This window comes from Sturnus vulgaris, chromosome 14 (genome assembly GCF_052056855.1).
Source record: "Sturnus vulgaris isolate bStuVul1 chromosome 14, bStuVul1.hap1, whole genome shotgun sequence".
NCBI classification, from domain to species: Eukaryota; Metazoa; Chordata; class Aves; order Passeriformes; family Sturnidae; genus Sturnus; species Sturnus vulgaris.
Window position 1 is genome coordinate 4,730,288 of NC_142256.1, and position 18,033 is coordinate 4,748,320.

At 59.0% G+C, this 18,033-nt stretch overlaps 1 protein-coding gene across 3 annotated transcripts in view; it reads right to left on the bottom strand.

The window, feature by feature from the left end:
- Positions 1-201: 201 nt before the first annotated feature.
- The window catches only part of MID2 (midline 2), a 50,681-nt gene continuing 32,849 nt past the window's right edge, over positions 202-18,033 (bottom strand). For all 3 annotated transcript variants that reach the window (XM_088173345.1, XM_088173344.1, XM_014891061.2), the window contains exons 3-10: positions 14,070-14,165; positions 10,936-11,043; positions 10,107-10,255; positions 9,416-9,543; positions 8,368-8,511; positions 7,349-7,510; positions 4,082-4,289; positions 202-3,961 (exon numbers count right to left, since the gene is read on the bottom strand). In XM_088173345.1, the coding sequence (XP_088029471.1) occupies positions 3,559-3,961; positions 4,082-4,289; positions 7,349-7,510; positions 8,368-8,511; positions 9,416-9,543; positions 10,107-10,255; positions 10,936-11,043; positions 14,070-14,165 (1,398 nt within the window). In that variant the 3' untranslated portion in view covers positions 202-3,558. The remainder of the gene's footprint in view (positions 3,962-4,081; positions 4,290-7,348; positions 7,511-8,367; positions 8,512-9,415; positions 9,544-10,106; positions 10,256-10,935; positions 11,044-14,069; positions 14,166-18,033) is intronic.

Here is an 18,033-nt window from a genome sequence, read left to right on the forward strand (position 1 = left end):
GATCGATATTTCAGTGTACAGATGGTTCTGGATGGAGCTTTAGCACCCCCTGTGCTGGCCACCCCACAAGGGTGGTCCCACAGGTCCCCTCTGCTCCTGTGGATGCTCTGCCAGGGCTGGGGACACTGTGGTGGCCAGCAACGAGATCCCAGGGTGTCCTTGCCCTATGGCCTCCCCCACACACAGACATACCCACTAACATATATATATTATATTATATTTTATATATATATATTTATATATATACACATTAACAAAGAAGTTGCAAAAAAACCAACAAAAAGGGAAAAACCCAACAGGAAGAAGAGCCCTCCCCCCAGACAAAATGGAAGCAGGAATGTTACAGTGGGAGGGGAGGCTGAGGGGAGCCAGGAGCCCACACATCCCAAACCTGTACTGGGTCAGCAGGAGCAGAGGAGCAGCAGCAGCACCCTGAGCCCCCTCGTGTGCCAGGATGGGGCTGCTGCTCCCAAACCGTGGTGACAACGGGGGGGGCTCTGCTTTCAGTACCACAAGAGGACAATGGGGGTGTGGGGCTCCCCCAGCCCCACCTGGCCAGGTACAGACACGTGTGGGGCCAGGGGGTCCCACAATTAGTGCAATTTCATCAGGTGCAAACGACACGTTAAGGGCTCGTGGTCTGTGAGCTGAGGATGCTGAGTGCCCCCTGAGCCCATCCTGGCACTGCCAGGGCCAACACCCACCTGCAGTGCCTGGCATCCCTCCTGGCATCCCTCCTGGCACAGCAGGAGCAGCCCCAGGGCACTGGCACACGTGGAAGGGATGCCAGGAGACCTTCCCATGGAAAACATCCAACCATGGAACCCCCAAAGGGAAACGGGGCCATGTGCCAGGCTGTGGGGTGGCAGGAGCGCCCTGCTGGCCTCCCTGAGCTCCCACACCCCGGGGCTGGGAGCAGCAGGGTCAGAAGGAGGGGTGCACCCATGGGAAGGGAGGGTGCACCCATCCCTGGGTCACAGGGAACCCCTCTCAGCTTGGCAGGACCAGCACAGACCCTCCCCGAGGTGCTGCCCAGCTCCCTTTCCCCAATCGCACATTCCAGGCACACAGAGAGGTGCCAGGCTGAGGAATGGGCTCCTTGGAGCCTCTCCTGGGCAAAGCTGTCACCACCAGGCTCACCAACATCACCCCCTGCCAGGTCACCGGGAGGGGTCACCAGAGGAGTTCGGAACCGGCTCCAGGTGAGTTCAGCCCCATGGGATGAGCCCCAGGAGCCCTGGCCTGGGCTGTGGGACCACAGAAGGGTCCATCAGGATCATTAAATCCAGCCCCTGGCCCTGCACAGACACCCAACCACCCCAGCCTGTGTTTGGGCTCTGGCAGCCTCGGGGCCGTGCCCAGCACCCCCTGAGGAAAATCCTTTTCCTGAGCCTGCCCTGACCCAGCTCCTGCCTGTCCCAGGAGTGAAGAGATGGGTGCTGCCCCTCCACTGCCCCTGGCAGGAGCTGAGGATGACAGAGGGGCCTCCCCTCTCTTCTCCTCCAGCTGAACAAACCAAGTGACCTCAGGCACTCCTGACAGGAGCCCTCCAGACCCTTCTGCATCCCCACAGCCCTTCGCGTTCACTCTCCAATAGCTTCGTGCCTCGGTTGTACCGAGGTGTGCAGAACTGCCCTCAGGGCTCCAGGTGGGGCTGCCTGAGCCCAGAGCACAGCGTGACAATTCCCCCCCGATGCCCCCAGAGCAGGGATTTCCCTCCTGGCTGGCAGATCCACCTGGATCCTGGATGGACCAGGACCCCAGGGCCCTCCCACTGCTGCTCCACAGTCAGGGCTGCCCCATGCCTGGCACAGAGCCCAGCACCTCCCATTGTTCAGCTCCTCATGGCTGGTGACTCCCCACCTGTCTGATCTGTCTGGGTCACCCTGCAGGGCCCCTCTGCTCTTGAGAGGGGTGGCAGCTCCTCCCAGCTCAGTATTCCTCCCAGTCATTAACAATCCAGGCTGTTAATGAAGATGCAGAAGAGCAGAGGGCGGAGGATGGAGCCCTGCAGACCCCCCCAGTGACCAGTGCCAGCCTGATGTGACCCTGAGCCAGCTGCTCACCCACCCCACCATGTGTCTGCCCAGCTGTGGGCTGCACATTTTCTCCAGATGGACCCTGGGGGAGAGATGATCAGAGACCTGCTGAAGTCCAAAAAATTCCATCTCCTGGCAGCAGCTGCCTTGGGCCACCATGATGCCTGAAATCCTTGCCCCCACCATGTCCCACACCCACTGACCCCAAACTGTGCCACAGACCCCCGTGGTGACAACAGGGATTGTGTGCCAGCCCAGCTCCTCCTGGCTTTTAAATAAATCTGGAGACTGGAGCTTGGCCAGGGGATGATGCCTGTGGTTACTGGGAATACTGGTGACACCCAAGAGCTCCCAGTAACCAGGGACTCTGAGCCCCTGGGCCAGGCTCAGCCCTTGGCCAGAGCAAACAGGATGGCTCCACACTCACAGCACCACAGAATCATGGAATAGCTTGGGCTAGAAGGGATCTTTAAAATGCACCCAGTCCCATCCCCCAGCATGGTGGAGAACAAGAAGTCAAGATTTGGGGTCATAAATTGAGATTTTGGGTCACAGAGCATAGAGGTGGTCTTTGAGCAGGGCTCTACTGCAGGCTCAGAGCAGGAAGATGAGATTTTGCTGCTGGGACACCAGGCAGGACTAATGGAGGCCAGAGAGGAGCAGGCACTGCTGGCCACACCCCGGGCCAGGAAGGAGCAGCTCTGTGCCAGGGCCAAGGCTCCTCGGGGGTGCAGCCCCGGTTACTGGGAGGAGATGGTGGGCTGGGGGTCTGTGGCTCTCCACTGCAGGACCCTGAAGATGTGTCAGGAGCAGGGACAGGCACTGGGCACACCCTCAGTGCCATCCTCACTGCCACTGCCACCAGCCTGCCTCCACGGGACCACCACACAGCCACTGCCATGCCCACCGAGCCCAGGGCTCTGAGCCTTACCCACCCCACCAGGGGAGTGACCAAGCCTCAGCCACAGGGAAAGTCCTCCCTGGAGGTGCTGCTCCGTGCTCTGGGTCCCCAGCAGGCTCCAGAGCCCAGCCCCATGTCCCAACCTCTGCCTCATGGCATGCACGAGCCATCCCTGACCACCACGAGCCATCCCCTGACCACCACGAGCCATCCCCTGACCACCACAGCACCTCAGGCCACCCTGGACCCCGCCCTGGCCCTTCCAGCCCCCAGGTGAAGGCAGAACCATCCAGGTGACAATCTTCTCGGGAGAGATGGAGCCACTGGCTAAGAGCTGCTGCAGGCACTCCTGCCCACTCTGGAGCTCAGCAGCAGCAGTTCACTTCCAGCCATGGGGGAGCCTCCTCCACTTCCCCACTGCAAGGACATGGAGCTGGCTGTGGGCACAGCTCCATTGCTCGGGTGCCACCGGGGCTCCTTGGCGTGGCCACCAGCGGGCAGCTCTGGCCACCTGCACCCCGGGGCACGGGCAGGCTGGGCAGCCTAGTGCCAGGCTGTGGCCCCGGGGGCAGCCCAGTGACCCCAGTGCCCCCAGTGACACCTGTGGCACCAGTGACACTAGTGACAGGCTTTCACCCCTGACACGTACGGGGACTCCTGGGGCCGGCAGTTACACTCCTGCTGCTCGGGGTAATCGATGAAATCCGGGGCGGGCAGCCCCGAGAGGATCATCAGGGATTTGTTCCAGATGGTGAAGGTGGGGCACACGGGCAGGATGAAGGACACCTCGAAGGTGTGCAGGTGCAGGGAGTTGGCCGGGTCGTAGAAGGAGAGCGCGTTGTTGTCGTAGTCCAGGAGCACACCGAGGCGCTTCATCTGCGGGTGCACCTCCACCAGCATCTCCTTGTTGTTGTGCCTCACCACAAAGTTGTTGTTGCAGCGGGAGAAGACCCAGGAGGAGGAGTTCTTGCCAATCCACTCGTTCTTGGGAGCTGATTTGTAAGCCACGCCGACGGCGTACCTGCACGAGAGGACACGCTGCGCTCGGCACCCGCGGCCCCCCTGTGTCAGAGGGCACGGGGTGGGCACCCTGGGCAGAGGATGGGCAGGGAAAGCATCCCCCCGAGCCCTGGAGCCTTACCAGGTGGAGGAGCCCAGCACCACCTCCCAGTAGTGGCAGCCGCTGTCGATGAAGACGTTGCCGGCGGCGCCGTAGCAGCCGGTGCCGCTGAAGCGCTCCGGCGTGTGGCTCTTCTTCAACGAGCTCTCGTCCTTCTCCATCTGCAGCCCGTCGTTGGAGATCTTCAGCTTCTTGTGAGCCATCTTGGGGTCCAGCTTGAACGGCTGGCCTGGGGGGAGGAGACACCGGGGTTAGGATTTTTGTTATTGGCATCACGGTGTGGGAAAGGGGCTTCTCCACATCCCCTGTTCTCAGCTCTGAAGATTTAATCGTGGTTTGCTTGGGTGTTCTCCCCAAAACCAGACCAGACCTGGGTGCTGTCCCAGAGCTCCAACCAACCTCCCTGTCTGTCAGTGATTTCTCTCTGCAAGTCCTCAGACTATCCCTGGATTTGCAAACAAAACCCCAAAGAAGCAAACTGAGCTCAGGGAGGTTTTACACTGTGTTTTCACTCGAGATGCAGAGAAGTGCACACAGGCTCTGGAGAGCATTTCCACGGGGATTCACCTGCCTCAGGACAAAGCAAATGACAGCTGCAGAGAACATCCCAAGTCCTGCCAGCACCTTCACCCTCATTTTTCGGGACCCAGCTGGGGACACGACTGGCTGTGTCCTCCCGCACGCTCCCATTTCGGCTGCAGACACAGAGACCCAGCCAGGAAAAACTCTGACACCACCACAGCAATGGGGTCCTGAGCCTGGGCTGGGGACCCCAGAAGAGCCAGGAAACCTTGCACACAGACACACAGAGAGCCCCAGGGCAGCTGGGAACTTCTGCAAAGAGCAGAACATCGGTGCCAATGGCAGCCGCAGAGCAGAGCTCATCTGTGCTCTGTTACCTGATGGTAGCTCGTGCTGCTTTTCCTCAGAGCCCAATCTGCTGAATAATTGAGCTGAGAAGCCTGAAAGTAAAGCTGCAAATTGGGAGTGACCTGCCCCCTCCTTCTTCTGGCTGCTCTGATCTTTCTGCTGTATCTTTTCCTGGCAGTAATGCAAAGAGACAAGCTCTGAGGAAGTGAGGTATGAAAACACTTGGCTCCATCAGGAGACAGACACTCACAGCTCTGTTTCTGAAGGCAAGGCCTTGCTAAGGTCAGTGTGAAGAACTGGAGCCCAGCCCCTGTCCCTGGTTTGTGCTGGCACGTCCTGGAGCCAGGGCTGGAGCTGCATCCACAGGCAGTGTGTGCAGTGGGCTGGGAGGGTATTCCAGAGAACACAGCCATGCACCTGCTACCACCAACCCCCTCCCCAAAATATCACCCTGGCACTGGGAAAAAAACACGCAGAGGGCATGATGGTGCCAACCTCAACCCCTGGCGTGGGGGCTGCCAGAGGAGGGGGGCTCTGACTGCAGCCTTCCCTCCCTGCTCCCCCATCACCAGAGCGCCCCTGTGCCCCCCAGCCCTGCCCTGCAGAGAGCAGAGGGTTCTCATCATTAACATTTCCTCTCCTCATTAACATTTCCTCTCGTTAACGTTTATCTCCTGGGCTGGTCACTCAGATTTCCTTTAGCCCACAAATTCAGCTGAATTCAGGACATTCCTGATAGCCTTTAGTGCTCATTCCTGCACGAGGCTCAGGAGCTGTGGGGAAGCAGCCACAGCTGGACACACCTCATGGATTTACCAGCTGGGTTAACCCTCCCTTCCCTGCAGAGCAGAGCAGAGGAAATCCTGCCTGGCTCTGGGTGTGTGCAGCCAGGAACGTGGTCAGGGTCGCTGGAACTCGGGGATGGAGCCAGGAACGTGGTCAGGGTCACTGGAACTCGGGGATGGAGCCAGGCAGAGGGGGGTGGGTGCTGGAGCTGCACCCCCACCCTGCAGGACCCCAACACCCACCCTGCTCCCCTGGGGCTCACAGGGCTCCTGCACCCAGCACAGTGCCAGGGGCTCAGCAGCATCATCAACTCTTAGGGAAGCCATAAACCCATCCAAATCCATGGATCTTTTCACAGATTCCCTCATGGGAAGCTTCTGCAGGGACCATCCTGCTCCCCAAAAACCCCGACATGGTTCAGTCAGTAACAGTGACCCTGCTCAGGCACCAAACCCACCCCTGACATCTCACACGGGATGTGCATGGAGCCATCCTGGAGCACACTGAGGTCTTGCCAAGAGATGCAGAAATCAGGAAAAGCCAGAATTGTGAGGGAAAATAGGGCCAGGATGCCGTGGCCAAGGCAAGGGCTGCAAAATCCATTTCCTGCACATAATTTACGGCCAGAGCTGGGCCTGTCCCTGCATTCCAGCACTTCCAGCAACTTTTGGACACTTGCTCCTAAATAAGTCCTGCAGCCTCAGCAGAGGATGTGTCTCTGTCACTGAACCAAACCTGTTTTCCCAAACCTCTCTGTTCAGGAATGCAGATTCAGTGCCAGCACTGAGCAATGATTTCCTGTGCTGTGGAAATCACTGTCCTGACACTGACCTGGAGATGGAGGGATCTCTCCAGACATCCCTTCAGGAGCAGAACGGGCTGTGAAATATGTTAATGGCCCTTTCTGTGCTGAGCTGCTACACTGCCACCAAGGTTACAGCAGGGAGGGCTGTGCTCTCCAGGACCATGGGGACACATGCAGGCACTGGGAGGGCACGGGCACGGGCAGGCAGGAGCCTGGAGAGCCAATTTATTCCTCCCCCAACATCTCGGTGTCCCTGCCGTGCCACCCCGCAGGCCATGGCTGCCAGTGCCTCTGCTGCCTTTGCTGTCTTTCAATGGAAAAGCTTTCCCACCACAAACCCCAGAGCTCTGTCAGAGCTCAGCTTCCCCTAAACACATTTAACCTTCCTTGGCATCCCCGGGGCACTGGAAAGAAAAAACTCCTGCTTTGTGTGTGGCTGCAAAGCCCCATCCACCACCACGGAGACGCTTTTCACCCCTAAGGCTCTCCAACCCACAACCCTGTGCAAGCTGAGCCACACACACCACCACGGCTCTGTGACCCCTTGCATCGGCCCCACAAAGGCCAGGGATGGAAAGCCACAGGGGAAGGGGCTGTTGTGACCCCAGGGATGGGGCTGAAGGAGCAGAGAGCTGCCGGGAGCCCCTGGCACCACAGGGGCGACCAGGAGCCCGTCCCTGGGGCACCAGGGCAGACGGGACCTCCAAGCATTTATCCACACGGTGTTTCCAGCCCCTGCCAGCACTCAGCCACACCCCAGCGCCCAGGACTCTGTCCCCCAGCCCTGCAGGGCCAGGGCACGGCCTGGCACAGGGCCTGGCACCTACTGTTGGTCTTGAGGCGGGCGGGCTCGCTCTGGCGGCTGCCAGCCTGGTTGATGGCTTTCACCAGGAAGATGTAGCGGGTGCCACTCTGCAGCCCATGCACCGTGTAGTGGTTCTGCTTGATGTTGGGCACGATCATCCAGCTGTCCATGGAGTTGTAGAGACCTGCAGTGCAGGAGAGGGGCAGAGGTTTGTCCCCAGGGAAGGACAGGACACAAAGCCCGTGTGTCCCTCGCAGGGAGGGAGGGAGGGATTTACTGCCCTCCCTGCAGAGCGGCTGCACGGAAACTTCCAGAGGTGACAAATCCCAGCAACGCTGGATCTTTGCCATTATCAGGGACTGAGGGCTCTGAGACTCACTGACAGCTCTGACACAGACTGACAAACCCCCGCTCTGAGGCACCTGGTCAGCACTGCTCACAGCAGCAGGAGCTGCTAGGAAAACCAGCAATAAACCTTCCTCACAAGCCACAGAGCATCAGGGGCTCTGTCCTCAGTCCTCAGATGAAATCCCATCCCTGTGAGACAGATCTGTGGTGGTGTGCAAAAACAAGCAGGTATGGCAGCAGTTTTCCTGACAAATGCCCTGGAACGTGGCTCAGAGGGTTTATAAACCACGGGAGTAATCAGCCATGGAGCAGCCAGTGCTGCCCTGGGTGTGATCCACAGGAGCTGGGAGCTGGACAGAGCCTCCAGTGCTCCCAAAGCTTCCCCAGGCTGGGGCTGGTGACACCAGGTGCAGACCAGAGCACCTCAGGGATGGCCCCCCCAGCACGGGGAGGGCTCCACTGCTCTGATCCACCAGCCCTCGGTGTTTCCTCCACAAACACCCGGCCCTGAAACCCACTGCTGAGCCTGAGAGCCTTTCCTTGACAGAATCCCAGCCTGGTCTGGGTTGGAGGGGACCTTAGAGCTGATGCAGTGCCAGGGGCAGGGACACCTCCCAGTGTCCCAGGCTGCCCTGGACACTCGCAGGGAGGCTGTGTGGGCAGTCAGGGCTCCCTGCCGAGGGGGGGACTTACTGATGAAGTTGGCCTGGCCAGTGAAGATGGTGTACTGGAGCTCGTAGGAGCTGACGCTGAACTCGTCCTCGGAGATCCAGTGCACGGTGATGGTGTCGTGGGAGGCTGTGCACAGCTCCTCCCTCACTGACGGCGGGTTGGGTGCTGGGGGATGCCACAGAACACACCTGCCTCAGTCTGGGCTCTCCTTCCTCAAAAACCCGCGGCTTTTCTGCTCATGGGAGGACTGACGTGGGCTTGTGGCAGGAGCAGAGTCTCTCAGCGCCCCTCAGGTCACCTGGCACTGAGTTTCCCACTCAACTCAACTTTTTAGTTGAACGAAGCATCCGGAGGGCAGAGCACGGAGCTGCTCCATCAGTGACGCCCCCACCCTGGAGCAGCTGAGAACCCCCTTCCAAACCCAGCCCTGCACTGCCCGTGGAGGAAGTGTTTGATCCCATCACTGATCTGGACACGCTTGTGCTAATCTCCCACTGCAAGCTGATCTGCTCCACGATGATAAAATGGGATTTGGGTGAGTGAGGATGTGCTCACCTCTCATCCCCCCAGGGCTCCAGCACAGGCTGGCCCAGCAGAGCCCAAGGGCAGGGATCAGCCTGTGCTGGGGCATCAGGGCAGCCCTGAGGTCCTGCCCAGCAGGGTTCAGCATTTAGGACCAAATCACCCAGAAAAAGGGGCAGGGAAAGGGAAATGTTAAAGCACAGAGCGCCTCAGAAGTTTAATAATTGGTTAATTCATCATTCCTCCTCTGTAATCCTTATGGATCCTTACATAATCCTTATCCCTCTTGCATCCTCTTGGGCATCAGCCTCCCCCACCAGGTCATGGAGACCTGAATTTTTAAGCCTTCTGGACTTTTCCGTGGCTCCTCCAGGAAGAGCAAGGTGAAACAGGAGGATGGGGACATGTCACTGTCCTGGGGATAGCACAGGGCCTGCTCTGCCACAGCTGACCTAAAACAGCCCTCATTTAAAGTCCTAAAATCAGTCTGCCAGCCCTTGGTGGAGCACAGGGCAGGGGGCTGAGGGGAGCACACCTGGGCACTCACCTGTTAGATAATCCAGCCCCTCCAGCAGCTTCTTCTCTCTGGAAAAATCTAAAGCAAAGTTTTCAAAGGCATCATTAAAATTGATATCTGGTATCAGGACTTGAGAGGATGCAGTTGCCATGGCGACCCTGGAAGGAAAGAAGGGACCATCAGAGGGAGGCACAGGGATGGGGGCAGCAACACTGCATGTGCCTCACCTGCTGTCAGGAGAGCAGCCTGCACACACAGACCCCTGCCCTCACCTGCACACACAGACCCCTGCCCTCACCTGCACCCACAGACCCCTGCCCTCACCTGCACCCACAGACCCCTGCCCTCACCTGCACACACAGACCCCTGCCCTCACCTGCACCCAGACCCCTGCACCCAGACCCCTGCCCCAGGTCTATCCTGGGGACAGCCCCTCAGACTGGGGGGCTCCATCCCTGGGGTTTCCAGCTTTGACTGGCCCTGAACTCCCCTTGGATTGGCATTTCCACACCTCCCTACCCAGGGAACGGGGCTGGCTTCACACTACTGTTAGGACCTGCCATGCAGGACCTGTCCTGGCAGGGAGGGGAGCCTGAGCCGGGGTTGATGTGAGGATAAACTCGGGTTTAGCAGTGTGGGAGCTGAGGGTGGCTGGGATCTCTGGCAGGGACCCAGAGGCAGGGCCAGCTGCAGCCCGTCCCCGTGTCCCCGCGTGTCCCACCTCTCAGCCACGTTCCTGGCAGTCTGCAGGAAGCGAGCGTGGTCGTTCTCCTTGAGGATGTGCTCGGCCTGGTTGATGAGCACCGTGGAGCGCTCCAGGCACTGCCGGCAGTTGGCGACCTGCTGGGCCAGCTTGCGCAGCTTCATCACCTGGGGGGACACGGGGGGACACGGGGGGTCAGGAGGGGCACGGGGACACGCGGACACAGGGACACGGGGGGTCAGGAGGGGCACAGTGAAGCTTTTCCCACGTTCAGTTTTGCTGGGAGGGGAAAGCCCCAGGGCACAGCCTGTGTGATGGACGCTGCAGATGGAGCTCTTGCTGACCCTCTGACATTTGTCATTCCTTTCAACCATGAGAATCTGAGAATCCTGGGTGCTGCCTTCCCCTCTGGGGTGGGATGAACACAGAGAAACCTCTGGAAGCGCCTGGAAGCACAGGAGGAAAGGTCCAAGCTCCCCCCAGCTGTGCTGCAATGCAGAGTGTGCAGCCTCTGCTCTCTCTGCAGCACTGCACCGTGGCCCTTCAATAGGAATCCCACATTATTCTATCAGAACCTCAGTGGTGAAGAACTGTCTGCACCAACCTGCCACCCTAACCAGCACACTGCTCCTGCTGCAGTGCCAGCCAGCACAGGCTCTGTCCTTGGCAGAGGAGCCCTGGGGCAGCACCAGGGAACAGCACAGACACCTGGATTTGGGGTGGCACAGAGGGAGCACCAGGGGATACCCGAGTCTGGACAGGGAGATGCACCAGTGCTGCCCACAGCACACCCTGGGGCTGGCACAGGGTCCCTGTGCCCAGGGACACGGGAGCTGGCAGCCCTCACCTTGGTCTCCTTGATCTTGACAGCGATGACCTGCTTGCGCTGGCGGATGATCTCCATCAGCTCATCACACTCCTCCATCAGCTTGGCCTCGTGCATGGCTGTGTTCACCTGGGCAGGAACAGCAGCACAGGCTTGGCAGGGACACAAAACTCAGGGCTTGGGAGGGACACAAAACTCAGGGCTTGGGAGGGACACAAAACTCGGGGCTTGGGAGGGACACAAAACTCACAGGTTTTAGGAATGACACACACAGGGTTGAGGAAGGACACACACAGGGTTTAGGAAGGACACACACCTCACTCTCATGGCTGTGCTCACAGTGGTGCACACACACAGTCACAAGCAGAGGTTCCAGTCCTCTGACTCCAGGGATCGCAGGGAGGATGGACAGGACAGGACAGGACAGGACAGGACAGGACAGGACAGGACGGGGGGGATGCACTTCATGGAAGAGGAATTGAGCCCTAGCACTTCATTAAAGCACACTACAGGACAGAAATCGGTTTTCCTCATTCTGTACTCCCAAATCCCTCTGAAACAAGGCAGCCTTGAGTGAACCACATTTTTGCTACAGGATCTTTTTTTAAACCTGGCCAGCAGATTATGCAACACTGGAGTGGGAGACAGCTGATGGTCTGCAAAGAGAGCTCCACTGAGGAAAAGCAGCGGAAAATCTTCTCAATCTGCTGCATGTGGCAGGGGGCAGGGAACAGCCCCAGGGTTTGGAGCCTGCAGCAAGCAACAGTGGCAGGGATGCAGGGATGCAGGGATGCAGGGATGCTGTGGCAGAGCATGGAGGGGTGCTGCAGACCAGCACTGCTCCACTGGCAAATCCCTGGCTCAGGAACACCTGGACACCGGCCAAAGCACTCGAGGGAGGAGCCAGCTCCCAGGTAAACGCTGCTTTGGGGCTGCAGGAAAGCTGAGCAGCTTTTAGTTGCCAAAGGGAGAGAAAAAAATCTTTCACCCACCTAAGTGCTGGGGGAAAATGTGCTAGGGACAACAGTCCTGGAATAAACTCAGCTCTGGGAAAAGCCTGTCCTGCACCTCGTGGGGATGAGAAGCAGCATCTCAGCCCACAGCCTGAGTCACACACAGACAAACCTCCTCCTGCATGCTCCAGCAGCTCAGGGATGGAGCACAGGATCCCCTCCCACCCCACAGTCCCCACAGGATTTTGGCTGTGCAGCAGCCCTGGGGACAGCAGGAGCTCACACGGAGGCTGCTGTGACACAGAGGCCACATGCCACACCTGCAGCTCTGCTCTCCCCACAGTGGGGACACTGGGCTGCCACCATCCCCATTTCACAAACTCAGCTGCTCTGCAGGGCTCTTATCTGCTCTCCTTGGTCCACATTTCCATCACTGCCACAGGATTTGGCCATTTCAGCCTCTCTCAGGGCAGCCCCCATGCCCCAGAGCCACTCTGAGGGGCAGCACAGGCTCAGGGCTTTGAGGACACTGGCAGTGCCCTTCCCCATTCTCTGGACATGCCATGGGATTGACACTGAACGTGTCTGAGGGGCAGAGTACACGGGGATTGCATGTGCCTGCCTGGGTGCCATGCCCACAGTTAGCTCAAAAGCAAAATTCCCTGAATCAGACTGATGGGAGCACGGATATTTTCTGCTTTAGTTTACTGTGCTCTCTGCAAAGGTGCCTCCAAGGGCCTGGCTGTGCACTCAGCAGAGCTGAGAAATGTTACTTGAACTGTTATTTTGGGCAGAGCGACTGACAAAGCTGAAAACTCACAAACTCTGTCAAAAATGACAGCTTAGAGGTCTCAGACTCGGAGGATTAGACAGAAATATGAAACATCTTCCAATTTCTCCTACGTCAGGTCATTAAGACATTGGAGCTGGATTCAAAGGAAGGGGTTTGGAAGGACATCCATGCACATCCCTGCTCCATCCCTGGTGGGTTCTCAGAGCCAAAGCAAGGGCTGGTGACTGTCACCAGAGCTCTGCAAGGGCATCCTGGCTCCTTCTCTCCCTGCCAAACATCCTTTTGCTATCTGTGCTCCCAGACTCAGCCCAAGCCCTGGGGAGGAGGAAGCCCAGGAGAGACAGCTCCAACCAAGCCCTTCCTGCTGCAGTGATGCACGGGCAGAGAGAGGCAGGACAACACCAGTGGCACACAAGCCAGCACTGCTGCAAGTGGGATTTTTCTTTTTCCTGCTCCTTATTTTGGCTGGAAGCTCAGAGCATCTCAGCCCCCTCCTCCTCCTCTCTGCACACTGTGGCAGTGGCTGCCAGCTGCTGGCACTCACAAAAAGCTTCTGCTCTCACTCCTCTTGCCAGATCATCAGGACAGCACAGAGGGAGAGAAGAACAAAGCACTGGTGCTGCCTGCAGGAACTGCAGGGCCTGAAGCACCTCCAGAGCCCAGGGCTGCTCTGACAGCAGCTGTGAAGGACGAGCTGCAGCTCCCTGGGCAGATGCATCATGGATGCTTTGCTGTGGGCAAACAGCTCCACCCAGCACAGGAGCACCCCTTGTCCTACTGCAGCACCCCTGCATCCTGCCACAGCACCCCTGCATCCTGCCACAGCACCCCTGCATCCCCCTGCACAGCCCTGCATTCCCCTGCACACCCCTGCATCCCCCTGCACATCCCTGCATCCCTCTGCACATCCCTGCATCCCTCTGCACACCCCTGCATCCCCCTGCACATCCCTGCATCCCCCTGCACACCCCTGCATCCCCCTGCACACCCCTGCATTCCCCTGCACATCCCTGCACCCACTGCACACCCCTGCATCCCCCTGCACACCCCTGCATTCCCCTGCACACCCCTGCATCCCCCTGCACATCCCTGCACCCCCTGCACACCCCTGCATTCCCCTGCACATCCCTGCACCCACTGCACACCCCTGCATCCCCCTGCACACCCCTGCATTCCCCTGCACACCCCTGCATCCCCCTGCACATCCCTGCACCCCCTGCACACCCCTGCATCCCAGGTCTGTTCTCAGTGCCTCCCAACCCTGCCAGACCCCTGGGAACCATCCCTGTGTCCTCCCCTGCTTGGGATCACCCACCACGCTCGTCTGTGCTCCCCCAGACCCCAGGAACGGCCTGTGGGGTGATCCATGCCCGCACTGCCCTCCCCAGCCCCTCCTGGCCCTCACCCACCTCCACCTGCTGGCAGATCTGGATCAGCTTGGCCATCTGGTTTTCCAGTTCGCTGTTGCGTTTGACCAGGTTGGTGAGATTTGTCTCCAGGGTTTGCTGCAGGTCCAGAAATGGGAGAGAGGGGGAAAAACAGAGAGATTAGCACAGCTGGAGTGTCCCCAGTCCCCTGTGCCTGAGGGAGGGGCACTGCAGTAACTTTGGGCAAGGCTGTGGGGCAGCTCCTGGCCATGCCAGCCCATGGGGACCCTGGGGTGTCAGCAGCGTGGCTGTCTGCCCTTTGCCACTCCTCTGAGAGCAGATTCTCACTGTTCTCATCACCAGTTTTGCTCTGCTCAGGGTGAGGGAGATGGACAAGAGCCCGATGAGCCACGGGACAGGGATGTCCCCTGTGCCCAGCACCTCAGCTGGAGCTGCCATGGCACGGCAGGGAGAGCTCAGCCCTGCCTGGCTCAGTCCCCAGGCACGCTGCCCTTGGCTCAGCAGAGCCGATCTCAGCCCAGGAGATTGTGAGCAGGGATTCAGGGATTCTGATGCTGGGATCCAGGCAGCAGCTCATGGGCAGATCAGAGCACAGGGCTGCCCGCAGGCTGCTCTGCTCTGCTCTGGCAGGAGCAGGGATGTGCAGCACGGATGAGGACCCCATCTGAGGGGATACCCACACCAGTTTGTGGGTGTCACCAATGCCAGGGACACAGCACTGCCAGCCCCACGTGCTCTGACAGGAATGCTTCAGAACAAAGCACTCCCTACCTGTGGCAGTGCTTGCCAGGAAATGATATCCCATTAATATTTGAAACTCCAGGGCTGGAAGAGGCTCCCTGAGGTGGTTCATTCATCTGCAGGTTGGAAGTGCAGTCTGAGGCTTTCATGTGACTCCAGCAGCCCCATAAACACGGCCCCTCTCTGCACAGATGGGTGACTGGGGGCTCCTGAGCCAGGAAAACCTGAATCACAGGCACGGGCAGAGCACTCATTCCTGAAAAACCACCGGCTCCTAAAAATACTCCCAGCTCGTTTGCAACCATGAAAATTGCTGGCCAAGGGCGAGTAAGGCAGAAGGCAGGAGCAGGCTGGAGAAATGGAATAAAAGCCAGGGAGCCTTGGCTGTGCCAGAAGGGTTTGCAGAGTGGGGCTGGGTGGAAAATGGAAAAGGCAGCTGCTCCCACCCCCCTCTCCTCACAGCCCAACATTACAAACATCATTTCACTCCAGCAAGGAGCATTTCACTTGCTAATTACCTCCCTGATCAGCAGCGAGGCTGCACTGAGGCTGCAGCTTTGAACTCCCCCAATCTGATTTAATGTCCCTGGTGAGAGGGAGGGGAGGGCAGGGCAGGGGCTGGGGTAAAGCTTTGAAGCACAGTGCCCACCCCACCTGTGCCCACACCTCACCTGTGCCCACATCTACACCCCACCTGTGCCCACACCTCACCTGTGCCCACATCTACACCCCACCTGTGCCCACATCTACACCCCACCTGTGCCCACACCCCACCTGCAGCACCCCAAGTTTCCTACACCCACAAACAACACCCACAAACGCCGTCCCCAGCAGCAGCCCCTCCCCACACACCGTCTGTGCCAATGCTGTGGCACTCAGAGGAGCTGTTCTGGTGCCAGCCATGGTTCCCCTGCTGGTCCCCCCTGCCCTCAGGGCACCCCCAGACCCTGGCTGCCCACCCCTCTGCATCCCAGCAGAGCACACATGGAATGTTTCCATCTGTCTGATGTGCTCAAACAAATAGAATGGGCTTGAAGCCTGCATCACACCAGCTGGTTATTTTGTAGGTGTATATAAATTACAGCAATTACAGGGGTTGGGTTTTAATTGCTTTATAAAATGCCTGTCATTTCCCCAAACCTCCCCGTTCTGCCCTGAAATACAAATAGGTGATTTCTCTACAGCTGGGGACACAAGTGAGAAAAGGGCCTCGAGTCCCTGGTGCTCTGTGGGGAGAAGGGCCTGGGTCACCCAGGGACAGTGGGGAGGGGACAGAGAGGGAAGTGCCCTGGGGACAGGGGCTGAACCTTCCCCACCCCGAGTGTCAGGGATCAAACCCTCCCAGGACTCAAGAGAGCAGCTCAGCACCTGCAGCCCTTCCTGCCAGGGAGCAGATCCACAAGAAATCCATTCCCACCCTTCACCTGCCAGTGAACAGATGCCCAATAATTCCATGCCCACCCCGGCAGGGCAGAGCAAGCTCCCAGCCCCGAGCTGCAAGTGCCACTGCTCGTGTTTGTTCAGTCACAGGCACAATGGGCAACAACCTGATTTTCCTTTTCCTCCAACCACCAGCCAAGCAGGTGAACTAAGCATGGATTTCTCTGTTTGAAGAAGGCATCAGGGTTGCAGGTTCAAGACAATTTCAGGAGCTATAAATAGGTGGTGTCCTCCTGTGCTCCACCAAACACAACCCAGAGCTGCTCTCCATGCCAGTCCCAGCCCAGGCAGCAGCCTGGCAGCTCTGGGAAATGCTGGCAGCCCTGTGCCTTTAACCAGCTGGGACCTGGAGCAGAGCAGGCCCTGAGCCCCAGGCAGGTGCCCAGGAACAGCTCCCCACAGTCACACACCTGAGCTGGGGGCTGCAAGCCCCCAGGAGTAGCAGATCCCCCAAGGCTCAGATCTCCAGCATGAACCTGTGGGTGTGGATGGGAGGATCTGGAGAAGCCTGGAGCTGGGAGAGCCCTAGGGAAGGAATGCAGGGGGTGAGAGACCCAGGACTCAGCCTGGCACGATGGCACAGAGGGTGTCCTTTGGCTCTGCCTCCCCCCAGACAGGTTCCTGCATTTATCTTCACGGGAAGGCAGCCAAAACTGCAGAGTGATACTGCCAGTGATTTACTCAGGGCTCTCCTCATTGCCCCTGCTCATCTCTAATCACTGCCAAGCATGGATGTGAATCCCTGCCCTGATCCTCCTGCACACCACCAGCACAAATCCCGTGTGCAGCCACAACCCCACGTGCAGGCACCAAGTCACACCCATCCCAAATGCTCCCTGCATGCCAAAGCAGCAGGAAAAGCAGCTCCTGGAAGCCAGCAGTGCTCACCTGCTCACCTGGACAGGGCAGCACCATTGGGATCACTGCCACCTGAGGAGGCACAGCCAAGCCCCTGGGGCTCAGGATGTGCTGCCAGGAGCCAGCACGGGGCAGGATTCCTGCTGGGTGTCCTCTGCCTTGTCCTGGAGCAGCACAGGGAAGCCAGATGTCACCAGGACATGGCCCAGGGCATCAGGAGCCTGCCAGGAGCTCCGGAGGGAGCTGCTCCTTTCTAAAACCACAGCGCTGTTGACAGCACGAGGCAGCTGTGCCTGCACTGGAGCCGTGGGAGCCTCCACCATGTCCCTGCTTCTGCCAGGACTGCTCTGCACTGAGCTGCTGCCCAGGGCGAGCTGATGGAATTGATGTGCTTCGTCTCAGCAATGCCGGGGCAGCAGCAGCAGCGGGGCAGGGTGACCTGCAGGCAGCTCCCACCAGGGCCATTGCAGCCCCATCTGCTCTCAGGGGGTTTTGGAGCAGGGCAGTGGGGATGGAACAGCATCCTCTGCACTGCCAAACCAAAATCACAGCTTTGGAAGGGACCATAAAGCTCATCTCATCTCATCTCATCTCATCTCATCTCATCTCACCCCCCCCTGCCATGGCAGGGACACCTTCCCCTGTCCCAGGCTGCTCCAAACCGTGTCCAGCCTGGCCTGGGCACTGCCAGCACTGCACCCCGGGCTCCTCTCAGTGGCCACAGCAGGTCCAGAGCCTGGCACTGCTCCACTCCCTGCTGCCCCTGCCATGGCTGCTCACAGGGATGGACGTGGCACTGCCAGCAGCACGGCCAGGGCATTCACACTGCAACAGGGGAAATTTAGGATGGATATTGGGAGTAAATGCTTCCCTGGGAGAGTGGGGGGGCCCTGGCACAGGGTGCCCCTGGATCCCTGGCAGTGCCCAGGGCCAGGCTGGAATTGGG